Below are 19,869 nucleotides of genomic sequence, written 5' to 3'. Positions count from 1 at the left end.
ACACCGCCGTCTAACCCACTTAAAAGAAAAAATGGCGACCAGTGAAACTTCGGGCGACGACTCTCTCTATCCAATTGCCGTTTTGATCGACGAGCTTCGCAATGAAGATGTTCAGGTATGAAAATATCCATACTCCATACATTATATAACAATTAAGAAGAATATTGGAACCTCTTTTAAGTTCGTATAGCTATAATTAACCCGTTCAAAAACGCGGAATTTCAGGTATTTGAGTAGTCTGTGAGTAAACTGTTAAGCTGTGCATAGCGTTATATACTAAATTTAATGTCTTTATTTTAGTCTATCATGAGTGATAGTAAGTTCTTTTTTTGAAGGTGAATTGTTATGTTTATTCCCTTTTTCTCGTTAAACTTTCAGCTACGGTTGAACAGCATAAAAAAGTTGTCAACCATTGCACTTGCATTGGGTGTGGAACGAACAAGGAGTGAACTTATTCCATTCTTAACTGGTGAGTAGAATTATGTCTGAAGGGAATGATAAAGCAATCTGACTCTAGTAGTAATACTAACGACACAGCATAAATAAACTAGCAAGTATTCGGCTGTTATTCCACAAATAACAATCTGTTTAGAATATCATATTTTTTCAAATATTATTTATTTCATTCTGTTTTATTATTGCAGATACAATCTATGATGAAGACGAGGTTTTACTTGCTTTAGCAGAACAGTTAGGACAATTCACAGCTTATGTTGGCGGCTCAGAAACTGTGCATTGCCTTCTGGTAAGTTTACAGTCTTAAAACTTTCTTTCACAAACCATGACGACTTAACAAACTCATTTAAGGATAGGTTAGGTAACGTTATGTTGTAGAAAAGGTTAATTGGATTAGGGATTTGAGATAGTAAACGCTTGCATAAATGTTATACAGAATTTAATTCATGTATAATGTTTTGTCTAATTTAGGAACCGTTGGAAAGTCTGGCTAAAGTTGAAGAGACAGTTGTGAGAGATAAGGCTGTTGAATCATTGCGTATGATCGCACCTGAACATTCTCCAGCAGATTTAGAGAACTACCTCGTACCGCTTGTCAAAAGACTCTCAGCTGGTGAGCATATAGATTTCTTGGTGTGTCCATGAGAGATTATTAGGCTAGCCATTCTCATCAGTTTAAAAGTTGTAATTTTGTCCATTTGACTTGCTATTCCAATGCCCTTGAGGTATGAACAGCTAGATAATGTTCAAATAAACTCTGCTACTAGTGTTATATATCTCAACTGTTTTGACTTACAGGTGATTGGTTTACATCAAGAACCTCAGCATGCGGTTTATTCAGCGTCACATATGCTCGTGTGTCAACTGCAATCAAAGCAGAACTGAGGCAGTAAGTTTGTGAAACACATATTTTCTGATCTCATTTGTACCACATTCATTCAATTAATCTTGATAAAAAGTGATATGATTCATCTTGTATTGTGTATTTCAGGCATTTCTGTAATCTTTGTGGTGATGATACGCCAATGGTGCGAAGAGCTGCGGCTTCTAAGCTTGGCGAATTCGCCAAAGTAATGGAGATAGAGCATTTGAAAAGCGATATCATACCATTGTTTGCGTCACTTTCTCAGGATGAACAGGTTTGTGTGAATTAAAATTCCCAGCGTATTTTAACAATTTGAGACTGTTTTGTAGGCAATGAAAACTTCCTTTGCGTTTTTAATTTTCACAGGATTCTGTGCGTTTGTTAGCTGTAGAATCATGCGTTAGTATTGCTTCGTTGCTTCCCATCAGCGATAAGGAGACACTTGTAATGCCAACTATTCTTCAAGCGGCTGATGATAAATCGTGGAGAGTCCGCTATATGGTAGCTGACAAGTTTACTGATGTAAGTAGTTCATCCTGTGGGGTACTGGTGCACCAGTTATCGCACCAGATGGTGCCACTAAGATCAATCAGATGTACTCGATCAAAATTAGTTCATTTTCAAATAATTATGATCTCAATTTCTGCCTCTTCAAATCCAATAATTAGGCAAATCACACATCAATTAAAACGCTGTTTAAAGTTTTCAGTTCATATTTGACACAATTTCCATACATAATACATATATTAGAATCTGAGATATTATCGTTCAGTTTGAATTGAGTTAAAGAAGAAATCCAGTATTGATGTCGTAACGTACACCTGTGGATTCTGGCAGAATTTAGCATGCTGTAGTAGTGTTATCAATACCCCATTGTACAGTACATATGCTATGCTATACAATGCATTGTGCGATTGTCGATTCTATTTTTAGATCCAGAAAGCAGTTGGACCAACTTTGACGGGACAAAAGCTTGTACCAGCATTTTCTAATCTGTTGAAAGATATTGAAGCTGAAGTAAGATCCGCTGCGTCGAACAAGATCAAAGGTACTCATTTATTGTATAAATTGCATTTAGTTACCTTTTGGAACGGAGTATGTTATGATCCTTTGGCCAAATTGCTGAAATCTGATTACATAGTCAAACTTTCTTTCAGTCCAATTGTTGGGTGTCTGGACATTTGTACTTAATGCTCAGTGCTTTTGTCTTATTTTAGATTTCTGTGAGGCATTGCCCGAAGAGAGTCGCGAAAGTGTTGTTATGACGGATATTTTACCATGCGCGAAAGACCTTGTATTGGACCCGAACCAGCACGTAAAATCTGCATTGGCTTCAGTCATTATGGGCTTGGCGCCTCTTCTTGGCAAGGAGAAGTATGTGTCAGCTAATTTCCTAGGCAAATGGAAGGAGAATAAATGAATATGTCATGTTAATGTATGTTATCAAAAATATATGTATTTTGATATGTTATGTATTTTCAGTACTATTGAACATTTATTGCCATTGTTCCTGAATCAATTAAAGGATGAGTGTCCTGAAGTTCGACTGAATATCATCTCGAACTTGGACAGTGTCAATCAGGTAATGTAATATTCCATGTGATAAAGCCTCTGCTTAATTTGGCTTGTTTTGGACAAACAAATCCATTTGATATTTTGAGAAATCTAGAAATTGCAGACTAAGTACCTGTCTACTATAAGGAATAGTTAAAATGTTTATATCAATTACATGCAGGTTATACTCGGTCGTGTATACATGTGCATGTGTATTGCGTATGATCACATCAAGATAATATTGAAACCTGTTTATTTTTTCTGTGCAGGTCATTGGTATCAGCAAATTGTCAGATAATTTATTACCAGCTATTGTTGAACTTGCTGAAGATCCGAAATGGAGGGTTAGGTTGGCTATAATCGAATATATGCCACTTTTAGCTGCACAATTGGTAAATTGAATATAAAATCTGATTTTTATCATGTTGACGTTTTAAGATAACAGTGACTAATATGATGATTCATTGATTTGATAGGGTGTCAAGTTCTTCGATGAGAAACTGAATAGTCTGTGTATGAGTTGGTTAGTTGATCATGGTAAGTACTAAGTATGTGATAGCATAGATCTGTAAACGGAACGACTCCTTAAATCACCCTCAATTTGCCTTGGCGCAACTATGAAATTCTGCATCGCACTCACCGATTGCGATGAACAATAGGTTCTCTGTAATATTTTCGTTAACATTTTTTCCACGATCATTGAGGAGAGCGTTCTTCCAAGATTTAATAAAGTTGAAGAGTTTAAGGAAATCATGAAAATTATAAACAATATAGGAAATCTATCTAATGGGTCCTGAAATCTATCTGAGGCCGCTGAAACATATTACCAGCGCTGCCTAACGGATTTTGAGGAGTGGGCCGTTCTGTTAGTTTATAGCACTATGGTAATAGTCTATGATTGCTTACATTTTCCAATTTCGGATATTAATACATTCCTTGAAACTTATCTTCGTCCATAGTTTATGCAATACGTGAAGCAGCGGCAATCAATCTGAAGAAACTCGTGGAGCGTTTTGGTCATGAATGGGCTAGTGTTGCGGTGGTGCCGCAAGTAACCGCAATGGCCAAAGATACAAATTATCTACATCGGTTAACCTGCCTTTTCTGTATCAATGTAAGTTGAAATTCAATGCCCAGTCATATATTAAATCTTTATACTTTCAACTGGTCCTTCATATTCTTTCTAATTGATAGAGCATATCCGTGTTAGGTGGCCAAATAATGTCGCAATTATCTCGAGACCTGAAGTGCTGGTCCACTTCTCAGTGCCAAAGATGGCAGAATTTTTAATCTCTAAAATCTATGTATTTCATCGTAGGTATTGGCAGAAGTATGTGGCCCGGAAATTACTGCCAAGTCACTGGTTCCCACAGTTATAAATCTATCTGGCGATACTGTTGCAAATGTTAGGTTCAATGTCGCAAAAACTCTGGCAATATTGGGTGCGATCGTTGATTCCTCGTAAGTATATGACTCCCTTCATTCACTTTGTCCATCCGTCTGTAGACTCTAGTTTCTTTCGAACAATAAGCTTGGTAATCCTTAACCCATGTTGAAATGTATCCTATGATAGTGCTAACATCTATCCTATATCAAGACAAGAAGTTTAAAACCTGTTGATATTTTCCTTAAAAAAAACATTCTCTAGACAAATGGGAACTGATAAAACTAGGGCGTTACATTAAACAATCAGCAAACCATAAAGAAGCTAGAGGCCAAAGAATTGAATAATCACTGATACTATGTCAGAATAGGGGGAATCTTACCCCGTAAACGTTTGCAATAATAGATATATTTACTCATTAGAAACTGAGATTTGTTCTGTTTTTACTACTAAGGATCTTCAATTATTTAAACTCTATCCGAGTAAACATGGCACCCCCGGTTTAGAATGGCTTTGTTGTTCCCTGTAGTTGTTTTGTATTTATGTATCAATAATTCTTTTTCTCCAGCATTTTGGAATCTTCATTCAAACCAGCTCTTGATAAACTGAGAAGTGATACAGATCCAGATGTGAAATTCTACTCCACTGAGACATCAGAGTCTTTATGTAAGTTTATAATTTTTAGGTTCCCTACGACTCCTTAATTCCTTTAAAAAACTCCTTCCGAATAGAAAATGCTTTTAAAGGTGCTTGAAACCCCTTTGATTTCGAGCAAAATGCCATAAAACTCCTTTAAAACTCCTTCAATTTTGAGAAAATTGGACCAGGATATTTTTTTACTTAATTAGGTGGTTCTATTCTCATTGGAATGAGTTTGACAATAAAAAGTCAGATGGTCTATTTCGCAAATAAAGATTTCAATAGCTTGTTTTTATATTTTTCAGCACTGGATTCAAAATTACCTGACCATTAACTTATTGTTTTGTAACTGGTAAGGGTCAATAGCAATTATTTTACTGATGATGACACCATTTGTATTCAAAGCAATATTCCTTACATGCAGTATCGATGTCTTTTTTTCAGTCAATCACACCTTCAAGAATCATCATGTTTCAATTTGTTGTTGCTGGCAACGATACGAAAATGTTAAAATTCAATATAATATCATCATAATGTGTTTTGAGAATTGGACTGAAGTCTGTCAATATCATCATTCCACTGATGGTTTTGTTCCCAATCGACCTCATCTGAAGACACTTATGTTTTTCATGTCGCCGAAATTTGTCCAAAGTTCTCATTTATGTCTAACAATTTGAAACCATTAGAGGTTGATTCCGTATACTGACTTTGTGTTTTGAATATGGTTAGTGAACAAATGGAGCTGTACTTGTGAATAATGTGAAATTAGATATGTTAACTGTATTATTGATATTGTGTGTTCTTTGAACTGCAGAGGATTTAATGATTAAATTTTCTTATGGTAAAAATACTGATTAATTTGTTTATACAAGAAAGAGCATTCTTTTACGAAAGATATATTGAAATCTGAAGCATAGCCTACACAGGACCCATTTCTTAAGTGAATGCAACTTAAGAATGGGGGTCCTGGTAGCTATATATCAAATAAGGTGCCTTGAGCGATCTGGAAATTGGTGAAGTCTTGTTTCGTATAAAGTGTCTATTGACAACCAGCACGTTGTGAGGACTTGATTTGTATTTTCTCTCTGGTTTTTTATGTGATATTCATTCAGTTTATTCTAGATCATCCAGATATATTAATGTAAATGTATCATCGTCTATTCATATGCTAACAACAACCTGTATTAGATGAAAATATTTGGAACGTCTGTCAACAATTTCATCTGCAGCACATCTCTGTTGTGTTAGAATAATAAATTGATATTCCAATTCAATGTTAGAATTTAAACCACCATTGATGTGAAGTTGTCCTGATAGGGTTATGATAATGAGCTCTGACAAGATTTGGTTATGAATTAAAAAGAAAGGTTACTTAATACGAGTATTCATTGAGAAATTTTCCCTCCACATTGAAATGATATTAGTACATGTTGTAGAAGAATACTGATCATGTTTGTACTGTAATAATAAACCTTCAATATTAATTTAAAGCAGTAATAAATTTGGAAAGATCTGATTCATTGGTTGTTGTCATACTGTTACCCTTGTCATTTTTACTGATTTCCTCACCAGGAAGAAAGAGAATAGCCTTGTATTCCTACAGAAAGGAATTAAGAATCAAAACTTTTTCTTATTGATTGCTTATAGAGGATCCTTTGGGAGTTCATCTGTCCTATCGAAATTACATTGTCCCAAAGGATATACTACAAATACAGACAATTTCGATGGATGTGTTCAGTAATAACAGCTACTGAATTGAAGATCATATCATACGATATATGCTAACAGATTTGATAAGATATAACTTTATTTGTCCTGAACGCAATTAGTGTAAGGATAATTTATCAAATAGTCAATGAGGTGGCGCCATCTGCTGTCGGATATTAAAAACACGCCCCGATGACGTTTAGCTGATTATAAGATGGCGGATCTACTGATCCCATCGGATACAGCGGAGCCCCCGATAGAAAACGGTAATACTACCTTTATCTTATGTAAAATTCCTGCAAGAACTATTAATTAGCTTAAAGCACTTGTTCATATACCGTGCTAGTTATTGGTAACTGAATTTTGTTGTGCGTGGGGTTTTGAATGTTTGTCGGAAGAACAGCGGTGAGTGTCTGTCACTCGACTCGTGTGTGATGATGACTGATGATGATCACTGGGTTTGGTTTTTGGGTAGGGCGATTAATTCTAACGGTTAGTTAGTAGCTATCTGGGTGTTGTACTGCATTGTTTCCAGTGAATTATGATAAATTATTCTTTCCTACCCATTGTATTAGCCATCATTTCTAGACCGGAGACGGAGTGAGTGCTAGCATGCAATTAATTTTTTTTCCCAAAAAAAAAGGTTCGGCTAACCTGTGGCTGTAACCTAGTCCTAGGGGTAGGCCTAGGCTAACCTCTAAGTTTGTCAGGTATTCAGAGTCGTTGCATTGGATAAAGGTTATCACTGCCAAAAGTGGTTAGAATAATGAAGACGTGTTAGGCCTACCAGACCGCCCCTGTCAGTCAGAGATTTCGCCATGGTGTAGGTATATTAAGCCTAGTTCAGTTGACGTGAAGTTAAATAAGCATGGTCATCATGGTAGATAGGCTATCATGATCTAGGCTGGGGCAATTTATTGCCTTGCCTATTAGGCCTAGTCGACAAATTTGGCATATTGTCCTCTCTTAAACTTGTTCTAAGACGGAATGACTAGTCTATAGGCTAAGTAGGCCTATAAATGCCAGCATTAAGATCTGCTTATTTTGGTAACAGGTAGGCCCTAGGCCTAACAGGGGCTGATCTAGGTGCACCCTCAAAATATGGCATAGCAAAGAGGCCTAATTGAAATAGCTCCCTGAAAGAAAGCTAGGCTTAATCATAAAAAAATGAACTCAGTTTTGGAAATACAGAGAAAAGCTTATGAATTCAAACTTTTTTAGCTAGGCCTATCAGTTTAATAAGGCCCTATGCTGTAAAATTTCTGGACATTATTTTTTGGGGGAGGTCTCCCTGCGCCCTCGGATCCACCGCTGTGAAAAGCTAGGCCCGTGTGAAATTCATACCATAGCTATAACTTATGAGGCTATGGCCATGGAGACCAATGGGGTATGCATGACACTAGACACGTCGCTCGCCTCTTGTGACGTTTTTTAAATTTACTCGATAGGCCTGTGATAAGAGAACTCGGGCTGATAAATATTTCAATAGAATATAGTGTAGGTGGTCTATATTGATTTAGGTGCTGAGAGTGGCCACGTAGAAGCAGAATAGCATTATTGGGTTTTCTTTCTATGATTACAAATATCCTATAGGTGGAGACTGCATATTTCATAGTCAATCAATTTCATGTAGTATGCTTCTGTCAGAATATGTTAGATTTTGAATACGCATAATGTCTATAGTTATGAACAATGCGCTTTGTATAGGGCCTATTCTGCGAAGGCTAAATCAGCGTGATATTGCAAAGACTTGAGTCACGCTTACTGTACCACGTCTAGGCCTCCAATAAATAGCCTAGAATTATCAACACTCAAACCCATATTGGCGCAGTTGCTTAATTTACAATCTATGTCATAATAAGGCCTAGGCCTATGCAGAATATATCATTCATGCCTAACTAAGTAGGCTCTATAGCCAATTAACCATAATCTAGGCTATCGTTTCCTATCAAACCAGAACCACAAGAATTTTGTGATGTAACCAATTTCACTAGGTTTTGAGACCTTGGGAATTAAATCTATGATTAATAGATATTGATGCCTTGAACTTGATCAGATATTTGCTCAAAAGCTGGATTACGTTTTTCATGCGAATGCACACTAACTACCCACCAAAGATGAGTTCAGGCCTTCCTTTCAATATTTGTCTTATGTAATGAACGTTGTTTGACTTGGTAAGGGAGATACAGACGCCTGGATCTGCCCTCATCCTTTAATTTCATCACGTTATGTGACGAGAATCGAGATAAGGAGCATCTAGATAAGGATGTGTAGACATGAAAATATGATCGGGGTGATATTGAAAAACTGTACCATAACGCCATCATCCCGATCGTCGCTATGGTCTATTATTATCATGTGTGGTAGCACGTCTATAGATGTCTTAGGTAGATCAGTCGTTTTTCCCATTCGCGTAGATTGGCTAGCGAAATCTATACCCGGGGAAGGATGCTTCGGGAATGGAAATCATTAGTTATTATCTAAGTCGACGGTAATTGATCACGAGGTCCTACTAATTTCAGCGCAAGATTATGATAACAATTGATCAACAAATAGCTACCGAATATCAATGCGCATTACAGTTAGGGAAGGGGATTGATGTGATAACTCGAGGGTTTCATCATTCACTCATTCAATTGGAGTTTGAAAGTCAAATTAGGGTCATTAATACCGATAAAAGCATTCGCCGGATCATGAAGATGAATAGCTATAGAGGTGTTTTGAATCGTAAGTTCAAATCTACCCGGTAATGTGGAGAATGGTTACCGAACCGTAGTCCACGGAAAATGTTCTAATGAAGTGAAAAACAAATATTTACATAGCAGTGATAGGGGTAGCAGTAATGAGGTAGTTGGGAGGTGATAAATGCAAATCTATGTCTCGTCTCTCGTACCTACAAGAACCTCGTTATCGCGTTGAAAAACCATGTGAAAAAATTCAGTCGATACCACATGGGATAAAACTGTAAGAAAAGTAACATTCTCGTCTAGGGATAGGGATGGGAGACATGATATTGTCTACTGTGAATAAGTCGCAGGTTAAGTCATTAAGTCATGATTCAGTTGGACCGGTCAATCGTGTATTCTTCTTTCGCTCTGTATTGACAATCATCGATTATTGTGACATCTGTACTGTTCGCAGTACCTGGGCCTTGCCTCGTTCAACTCTACCAGCTGTGTCCAGGGAACGGAACCGTATGCCTTCAGTGATATCATACACACAACGATGTTCGAATTGCGCCGTCGTGTTTTCATCAATCGCTTCTCTGATATACGCTCGTTTTCTCGTTTTGATAAGTAGAAAAATATCGCGCCAAGTTCCGAAGGGTTTTCATATGTCGGAATATATTTTCTATCGTAATTGGCAAACCGCGAGTAGATGACAATGACAGTGATATGTGAGTATTTATATTCGTATGAATATATATTAGCATATCGCGCGGTATTAATGAGTATTATATTTACATCCGTTGCTCTGTATGAGACCTTACAGGCCTACACGTCAAGACATAAGGTTTTTTTTGGGGGGGGAATACAATTCCTATGCTTGGTGGTTCCCTTTTCATTGTTTGATGATTGATGGGCTTCATACTACTTACCGACTTTATCTTCCAAGAGGTATTGCTAAGAAACGATAGATTTAATCCAAGCTTGGACCTTTTCGCTACATTGGTTCTAGATTTTCACAGTGATTGCAGTTACTATAGTTGAAGCATACAAGTAGTATAGAATGATTGGAATGAATTCTTCATTTTATAGGATAGCTCCCTGCATTGCCAGGCCCATTGATTCATGAAATTATTTCGTGTGGTTATTGATATATCAGAAAATGTCTAGGTCTGACCTTCTTCATTTACTCGAGAATTCAATAAACCTGACTGGGATAAAGAGTGATGGATAGATACCGCTTAGCACGAATTAACATTTCCACTGCTCATGATGATGGCACATGCTTATCCATTAAATGATATGATGTTGATATTTCAACGGAATATCCACTAGGGTTGAAATTTTCAATAAGCTATTGAGCAATTGACCTGTTGGTAAGAAGTCGTGATTTTATTAGGGTAAGTGGGACTCGAGACTTTAAGTTTGGTACAAATGGGGCTTCAGATTTGACTCGCAAGTTTGTAGGAGTGTTAGACCTGTTTGTTGAAATACTGTTGGCATCTGGCTGCTATTACTATAGAAAAAAAATATTTTTCGTTTTCATTTCTGATTCGATAGTTTAACATTTAATTATGGAGACTTTAAAACGAAATGTAAGACATATGTGTGTATCATATAATTAGTACTCGCAATTGGCAAAATATGGTAGTAAATCGATGAAGGCTTATGAACAGATGTTTCCTCGCATTCATTATGCCGGCGTTATTTCACCAGTGGTTCCGGGGGCCTAGTCGTCATGTGATGATTCATCTACATATTTGGGAAAAGTTCGTTCGTGTACAGATAGAAGATCCATCCATAGAAATTGTACGCTCGGCGTTGTTAGCACAGATGTTGTCAAAATAGGTGTTGTCAAACCGCGTATTGACTTACGCTACAAGTGTTTCTGGATATAGTAATATTTCAATTCACAAACCGTTGACGTTTGGAGTCCGATTTCGAGTACCAATTTATAGAGTCATTTCCATCTTTCTCAAGGTCATCGCTCAAATCCGGTGATTTCGGGTACATTTTCTCAAGGTCACCAGGTCGATACTAGTTACTTTGGCTGGTATTTCATTATTCATCTCGCTGCTGTAATCAATGTATAAAACTATTACACCCCTTGTACGCGGCAATCAATTCGCAGGCTATGAATATTTTAGTCGAGCATATGTATTGTTGATAATAGTTGTCAAGTGGTATACTATTCTGTTGTTAGTTCAGGAGGATATAAAGACAGGGAGCCCTAGGTACAATCCTCCTGTCGTAGATACGGTTTTTAATTCGGGATTTTTGTAGAAATGGGTGAGTTAAACCGACTGAAGAGAATTGCTTTTCGTTTTCGTCAAGTTTCTGTTTTCGAATCCGGTTCCTGTGACGTGCTAGAGATCAGAAGCTTCTGTTCAGATACACACACGCATCAAATGACTTTAGTTCGCCGTTTGTTCTCGGAGAGCCGAAGACCTTTGCGCTTACGGCGGTTATGATCGTGTCGGGGTTTATCAATCTCGAGCGATCGCATCGATTCACGAAGTTGCATCACCAGAAATCTCGAAGACACCGAGCTCGGCCGCGTGCGGAGACAGTCACTACTCGTGCTCTGTCTAAACGAGTAAAAACTAATTAATAGCAGAGTGATGCATCGCGCGTGGAGGCTACCGCCTGTAGTACGGCGTTAGCCTGATATTATCAGTCAGTTTTCTGATTGAAGATTCGACATGATTTATCGCATTATTTTTTTTTTCAAATCGTGTGACTAATCGAAGCGCGTGAATTCGGTTCCATTCGTCGTGAGCGTTCCGATTGATATTAAAGGTTTTTGCAGTGCATTTGCTCTGTAGGTTTTGTCGACAACTCATTTAGATAATTGTCAGTACTATAATAGATGTCATACTCGAGACGGACAACGCGGTCGTAGAAGTGACGACGACGACGATGATGTATTTTTAGACGAACTGGTTTTAAGCCGACAGCTAATATTGATTTCAGTCATCTCTCTGCGTCGATGGATATCGGGGTGGCAGGGTCTCGATGACTGTCGTTTGGCAATAAAACTACGAGATGAATAATTGATTGAGGTACCCCTGCTGGTGTCTGCAGATTGATGATGGGTGTGCTCGGCACTTGTTCAGCCGGGTGTGCACCACTTTGCCTCGGCGTTTATCACCATATTAGCGCTTTTGCGGTTCCGTTAATTAGATTTTAATTGCCTGAGCCTGAAACAGGAGTCGTTTTGATTAGGCCTACCCTACCTGGATTCTATAAATAGTATCGACTGGAACATTTCCTTTCAGCGCGCGGCGTGGGTTACATGGCTTCCTTTATAAATTAGAAATGATTTTAATGTTGATTCGGTCCTGCAGTCCTGCAGTAAGCATCCGATTATATTGTTATATCATTCTCCATTCATGTATGTGATATTGAGAGGTGTCAGCTCTCAGGGGGTCTATCACGCAGGCCTGCATTCGCGTTGTTGAATTCTTGTGAAAGATTATTACAACAATCCGTCAGCGATTAGTGAAATATTGTTTAAGACCCCTTTCATTCATACTGTAATAACGTGTGTTTGTGTGTGACAGACATCATGGGTTGGAGGGGCGGGCGTTGCTCACAGCTTCTGGCTACAGCTAGTAAAAATCCTTTCAACAAGTGTGACCATTGTTCCTCGATCTCACTCTGACTAGTAAACTCGAAGGTCACAGGTTTTTGAACGAGTACATAAAAATTGATTTTCTAGTTTTTTGTCTAACATTCAGTTGCGTGGCTATGAATCTCCGATAAAGAGTGAAGATTTTGTGTTTACTCTGCTGAGAGGCGAATTATACAGTAGTACCGGCAATGTATTGAAATTGTTTGTATAAATTACAGTACATTCACTTTGAATAAATAACCTGTTTACTAGAAGAAGGTGTCCAGTGCTTGGTTATATTCACCAGTAGCTATTACGGCATACGTATATAAACAGTTATTATTCGGTTTGAATAGTTTAGTGACTTGCCGCACTTCACATACACGGAATTTAGATTCTTTGACAGACGAAATCAGTCAAGATATAACTATGCGTGAGTATACTACTTATTGAGTTTGAGTATCGATTTCATGCGATTTTTCGATTTCAACCGACTTTTTAAGGATGAAATTTTGAAGCGTCGGATGAATTTTTCTCTGAGACCATCTTCATGAAGTATTTTATTTGATCATTAGAAATTTTATCGGGATTTTTTCTGCTTTGTTTCTTCGAGTCTTTAAGACTTTCGTGCTTATATTTTTTCCCCGGTTTCACAAACTAAATGCAGGTAGTTATCAAATGAGTTTATCTTCAGGTTTAACTGCCAAGACTTTTCATTGAAACCAGCCCGTGGACTGTATCCTGTCTAGTATGTAATAGGTTCATAGTGTTTCGCATATTTGTTATTTATGCTATGCTAGCTAACACATTTTACAACTAAGCCTCTCCTATATCTCGTATCTCAGTCAAGAAGTCTTTAAACGTTTTTCTGTAAGTCTGACGTCACCGCGAAGACTGTAGAAAATGCTTTTTGTGATTTCGTGAAAGCAGTGCTACCCGATACCGATAACAAACTTCTTCGCATAAGTTACATACGTATCGTCAATTTTATGAATGTTTGATGTAATACTGGTGGTTTATCATTGAGTAATTCCGTTTGTTTGGATTGTTCAATACCGCTGCATTGATTGCGTCGTTCATTTACTCAGAATTCATTAATCACGCCGAATATATCGAGACGTTCGTCGTCTTCGCCATTCGATTCCTGGCAGATTTTAGGCTTTCGCGGAATTTGTAATTGTTCGCGAGAGTTACTTTGAGTTATCGGAAAAAAAACCTTAGATCAACACCTGGCATTGATGGCAAACATCCAGATAACCACATGCCGAAGTACCTGTTCTGTTTCATCTTATTCTTGGTATTTACGTGTCTGAACGCATTGCTTCGCATTCATAGAACATTTGGCTCGAGCAGTGGTGGTGCCATCGACTCCTGGCTATTTGGATTGATATTTTTCGTAATGGTTGTTTTTATTCCCGTTTCGTATCGGCACGGTAAGTCGTGGTTTTCTCACTTTTCATCAATTGTCCCTTCGGTCTACTACCCTGTACTCTCTCGTTACTGCGTCTGTCTGGCTTTATATCGGAATAAAAAGCGAGCCATTCATTCACTCTTTCATGAATAAATATACCGCAGTCTTCTATTCGTTACAGCACTTTTAGCGACTGCTTTCATCTAGTTTTAGAGAAAGTGGTTTGCGTTTCTTTTATTTTCAAGCAGTTTTTTCCGTCGTCGTTCGCTTACATTAGAATATCCATTAATGTATCCGTCAGTTTCGTTGATATCCGGAGATATTACTACGACGCGCGGTGTCCATGTGGAATTTATCCATTTCGAGGAGAGCCGTGTACTCTACCTGTTTTCGATGGTAGGCAGTAATATGCGCCATCAATCACTGGTTCTACCTACTGAAACTAATGTGCCGCTGTCTGGCTCGAGAATGCCAACTGCCACTGTTGCGATCGATTTATAAAGTTATAAATGACACTGACGAAGTAATAGCTTATAGCTCATTGTTGATTAATGTCTTATCAGTCTTCGCACTTTATTAGTAATAATGTTCAGAATCTACAGGTTGATATTAAGACGAATGGAATGCCTTGTTCGAAATTTTTTTATTCAGAGATCTACGTAAGATAGACTTCAGTTTTGCAGGTGCTTCTTTAAGCATTCCAGTGGAATTATGTCATAATATAATAATAAGCCTATTCCTCACAGCAGCGAGCAAAGGAAGGCAAATAAGCCGAGCGGGATATCAAGGTGTAATTGTAACCAACACTTGAGTTTTAATATCTTTGATATATTTTCTAGGGGGATGATTAATTTCGCTCGGGGTCATCAAAATCGTTACCAACTTTGATTTTGATAATTTAGCCGCGATTATATGGAGATGATTCGACCCGGGCCAATTGGCACGGATCAGGCTTGAGTCAAATTTGGCCAGTGCCTAATTAGAGAGCGCGTTGACACGCAAACCGCTCACTCGATACTAAACAATGCTTAAACGAAGTGAAGTGAGACTCGCGCAATAATCTAATTCTAACCCATGCTAAAATTTGTCTTGAGCCGGGTCCTTTGTTTTTTGGTCGGGCCAAAATGCTCATGCGATCACTGCTTTTGAATTCATATTTGGTACTGGCAGACTCGCCTTTGCCTAATTTTGTATGGAATGGACACTGAAGAGATGCTTTGCCACGGGCGGGTTCAGTTTTTGAAATGGATTTTTACGTTCGATATTTGTTATATTTTACAGCTCCGGAACCAGATAACACCGCCACTGACGCGAACGTGACTGACAATACGAATCCTTCTCGACAAACAGCCGAAAAAACACCGGATATTAACGATAACCCCGATCAAACGGATAATAGACTCGGTGAAAACGATGCGGGTACTTTAGGGATTAACGCGGACAAAGCCGATCAGTCGGGCAGTTCGGGAAGTCGGCCGGATTCCGCCGGATCGGGAAACGCAAATACAAATGCCAGGAGTCCATCTTTCAGACCTGTCGGGGATTCGACTCAATCCAGTGAGTATATCATTCTCTGCGTGCAGCATCAGCAGCAGCAGCGGGTTCATTATCGATACTAGATCAAACACATGTATAACATTGTTCACCTTTTTACCCTGCGTCTATTCCTTATTGTAGCCAGGCGTATCTTCATCACGTGTTTCGACCTCTATCTAAAATACAATTGGTAGAATTTCTACTAGAATCATCTCCGATTTGAATGTGAAATTTTTTTGATATCTCATTGTTATGAATTTTGTTGTATCTTACTATTTTCCAGCCCCTCCAAAATCAGTTGTTTCGCCTGGTAAGTCGCATGTTGCAGTATTCATACTATTCTTGTTGTGGTTATGGTTTGACAATATTTTCCTCAGTTACACTCATACGCTCCAGTGCTGGGTGATCGTACAGTACAAACAGCAATAAACATTTTATGTTTAATGAATACAATCAAATGTTTATTATTCAATTTGGCCTACTATCGCACCAAATATGATCATAGATTTGTGCTAATTATGAAATGTTAAAACTGGATGTTACCTATTAAGAGAGCTACGTATTGTCAGTGATTTTCATATATTGATGAACTGCTGATAAGATTGCGTTAGCTCTTTTAGCATGAAAATTTAGCACGTGCATCCTCCCTCCGCGGGAGTTTGAACCTGATGGCATTGCCAGACTCAGCCACGGCGCGAAACCCTGCCACAATAGACCGGATGTGCGCACTCGGTCTAGTGTGGCAGGGTTTTGTACCGTGGCCAGTCTCGATGCCATCAGGTTCGAATCCCTGCCGGCGGAGGATGAGCATGTGATGAATTGTTTATTTTCATCTGGATAGTGGCATGCTACAGTTTATAAGCTATGAAGGGAAGTCCTTACTAATAAAACTACCTCAATACGCTGATGATGAGAGATTTTACTGTAAATTTTCAGGTGTTAATAGATCGTTTCGATCTCCGTCAGGTATGTAACTAGCCGAAAGTCTCCATTCACCGCCGGGACTCAATATTTTTAATAGACCGTTACATTATTCACCCTCGCTAACAACAAGAAATTGGTAATCTTTGTGTGACGCTAAAAAATCATGTCACCTGACATCAAATTTTGATCTAACATCACCAATATTTAATTTACATACGCTTGGTCATCAATGGCAGCAATTTTGCAATCGAAAACTTCAGAATAAGCGACAATAGCCATGATTGTCCGCTAGCCTTATTTACTACGAGAAGATTGCTAAAATTACTCTCAATTACCTTTGCCCAGAAACTTAATTTTCTCCGTACCGTGCGTACTTTTAGACATTCATTTATTTCATTCTTCTTCGTTCCCGAATTTCCTGCCGATCATATGAATTACATGCTTTGAATTGCAGCTGTAAATTTGGACAATCATTGCTGCTATAGAGTATTAAACAGTCGGTATATTGGTGTCACGTGATGATGAGAACTCAAGCTAAATATCACCAGTACTAACATAGATTTTAACCGTTTTTCACGTTTCAGCTGGTGGTAGATACTGTATATTTATATGTATTATTGTTTACGATGAATGTGGATTTTTGTTTCAGGATTTTGTGGGTTTCTTACGTTATATTAATATCTAGCAACCCCGGGTTATAGTGGATTCATCTTGGATAGGCCTATATGTATTATTGTTACTGAGAATGTTGTGGCTGGGATATTGGTTTTTCGCAATATTCAGAAGAACTTTATGACCAGTAAGATACTGAAGCCTGCGTTATTCCTTAGCATAGGTTTATTATGGTCTTGCATATGTCCTATTATACGTATCATTCGTAAGACATAGATAATCATCTGAAAAGAAAAAAACAAACCTTTCATAAATGCGGAGCAATTTTAATTGTGCTAAACCAGCCGTCCACGACGCATGAGGCTGTTTGACCAGTTACCATGGTGACTGCATCTTTGCCGTGTGTTCTTGAAATCATGGCTCCTCGGTGTCATAAGTTTGAATGAATACAAAAATTTTTCGTTTATGTTGCAGTCATTCATAGCCTTATATTTAGTGAGTACATACGTGGTTTCCGCTTCGACTATATATGTATTACTGGCATCAACTTGCTCCTGTCACTTCACGTCTTTCTATTCGTACATAAGATGCATAAAATATTCACTTTTTATTCAGGTATCATAAATGATGTAGTTTTCCATGCCGCTCTCGCATATCTATACTACAGATGAAGCATCATATTTACTGAATCTGACCAGTATCTGAAATATTCCCTTATTTCAACTAATCGCTGGCCTATTTTTGGCAAATTCAAGTACTGCTATTAGATTTAAACCATCGATGTCCTATATCGGCTCCAAATTCATACGGAAATGTTGTTTGTCCTGCTTTGTAACGACGAACTATGTACTCGCTTTATCATCTTTACTCATTCATTCGTGATGAAAATGTATCGTGTGATGGATTGCGTCTTGAAAATTCAGACTGCATCTCGCAGTGTTTTCATTTAAAATGCCATCTGAAATGAAATTGTATACTCGAGTTTAGAATCCCTTTCATGAAATACAGAGACAGAGAGCAAATAAGTACGTTATTTGAAAAAAGTACCGTTATTTGAAAAAAGTACTGTTTAAATTGAATATCATGTGTCAACGAAACAGAAATATGAATTCAGTTTTTTCAAAGGTCAATTGATAGTAATGTCAGGTAGAAAACTTAATCTTTTTCTGCGTCAAAAGAATTTGCGATTGTCTATTTTAGAAACATGTGTCACCGTCGTCTTATCTAAATATATTTCAAAATTTAACAATACGATAAATTTTTTTATTTATAAACTACACCCACGTGATAGTACATATCTGTTGATTTTGAAAGTGATATCAAGAGATAAGGTTTCTTTATTGCGAGTAAGGTTTCTTGCCAAGTTGTCAAGTTTCTGTCTACAATTTCTGCCCGCCCACTTAAGAAGAATTCAGTAGTCTACCGATGATTATCATTTTCATAAGATCTTTGTGTTTTCTATTTTTGTTGACCATTTTCTTGTAGAATCGGCGCAGAAAGCGAAAGAGCGCGAAGAACGCGTTCGCAATCTTCGAGAAAAACACGACGAAGAACGCAAACGTAAAGTGCAAGAATTGAGAGAGGCGCAACGACTCGCGCAGGAATATCGCACGAAACAACAAGAGGAAAGGAAGCGTAAGATCGAGGAACTACGTCGACGAGATGAAGAACGAAGGTCGGCCGTGGAAGAGCGACGCAAGCAGAGATCGGAAGCTGAAAGGGTAGGAGATGAATATCCGCGTTATCAGTTTAGATTTATGGGTCTTTCAGTAAATTTCATAGGCCTAGATGATTTATTAACTTCAAACATGTCATCTTACTGCACTGACTCACTGTCGTAAGGTGTAAATTGATTATGGAAATAATGGTTAGTTCATTTCTTATCGCCTACCCTTTTGCAGGACATTAGAAGGTCAACCTAGTTCTAGTGATAAATCTGTATAGTGCAGATACACAATATTCACTGATTCATATCAATTTTTTTCTAAACGTGATATAACATTTTTCGTATTTCAGGATAAACTCGAGGCCCTTTTACGTCGATCGGCCGAAAGAGAAGCGAAGCTCGAGTCGATTCGAGGTCGACGAGGCATCAGCTACGTGGTTGCGTTCGGCAGCGGAACACCGAGGGATATCTGTGAGCCGTTAGACCGGTCTCGTCGATCATCATCACATACCAGCCTTGTCCGACGGACCGGGGATGATGCACATCAGCGTTCGCACCGTCGCGCAGCATCGGCGTCTGCTGCTGTGCGACGACGCTACACCGCGGACAGGAATGGTATGTGGTGGTTATCTAACATACTAATCTATTTGCACTGCAGGTTCGGGACGGGTGCGCGCGCCGAAAGTCCGACCGTCGGGACAGTTTTGATCGGGTGATGGTTCTGCCGGGGACATCCGGTGGCCAGATTGCGGGTTATTTTAGCGTGCATGTTTCGATGCTTGTCTAATCGCGTAGAGTATACTGATTGCCTGCATGAACGCAGGTTCCATAGCGAT

General features: G+C 38.4%; 2 protein-coding genes across 16 annotated transcripts in view; both read left to right on the top strand.

Annotated features, from left to right (window-relative positions):
- The first annotated feature begins 25 nt into the window (after positions 1–25).
- Positions 26–6,431, top strand: LOC141902604 (serine/threonine-protein phosphatase 2A 65 kDa regulatory subunit A beta isoform-like). The gene is made up of 17 exons (XM_074790421.1): positions 26–115; positions 379–469; positions 645–745; positions 928–1,069; positions 1,255–1,345; positions 1,448–1,595; positions 1,688–1,843; positions 2,255–2,369; positions 2,539–2,695; positions 2,804–2,903; positions 3,145–3,267; positions 3,352–3,412; positions 3,835–3,989; positions 4,194–4,336; positions 4,828–4,925; positions 5,204–5,250; positions 5,343–6,431. The coding sequence occupies exons 1-16, from the start codon at positions 32–34 to the stop codon at positions 5,230–5,232; spliced, it is 1,794 nt and encodes a 597-aa protein (XP_074646522.1). The 5' UTR covers positions 26–31; the 3' UTR covers positions 5,233–5,250; positions 5,343–6,431.
- A 337-nt stretch (positions 6,432–6,768) lies between these two features.
- The window catches only part of LOC141902516 (uncharacterized), a 31,869-nt gene continuing 18,768 nt past the window's right edge, over positions 6,769–19,869 (top strand). For 10 of the 15 annotated variants that reach the window (XM_074790408.1, XM_074790386.1, XM_074790393.1 and 7 more), the window contains exons 1-6: positions 6,769–6,871; positions 15,577–15,852; positions 16,115–16,141; positions 16,768–16,797; positions 18,853–19,088; positions 19,384–19,648. In XM_074790408.1, coding sequence (XP_074646509.1) covers positions 6,820–6,871; positions 15,577–15,852; positions 16,115–16,141; positions 16,768–16,797; positions 18,853–19,088; positions 19,384–19,648 — 886 coding nt within the window. In that variant the 5' untranslated portion in view covers positions 6,769–6,819. Of the gene's footprint in view, positions 6,872–9,819; positions 10,003–13,224; positions 13,318–14,229; positions 14,318–15,576; positions 15,853–16,114; positions 16,142–16,767; positions 16,798–18,852; positions 19,089–19,383; positions 19,649–19,869 lie in introns of those variants that run through there. The other 5 variants (XM_074790360.1, XM_074790321.1, XM_074790328.1 and 2 more) reach the window with 5 other exon arrangements.

The sequence above is a fragment of the Tubulanus polymorphus genome, chromosome 1 (genome assembly GCF_964204645.1).
Source record: "Tubulanus polymorphus chromosome 1, tnTubPoly1.2, whole genome shotgun sequence".
In the NCBI taxonomy this organism is placed as follows: domain Eukaryota; kingdom Metazoa; phylum Nemertea; class Palaeonemertea; order Tubulaniformes; family Tubulanidae; genus Tubulanus; species Tubulanus polymorphus.
This window is presented reverse-complemented; position numbering and strand designations above follow the sequence as displayed.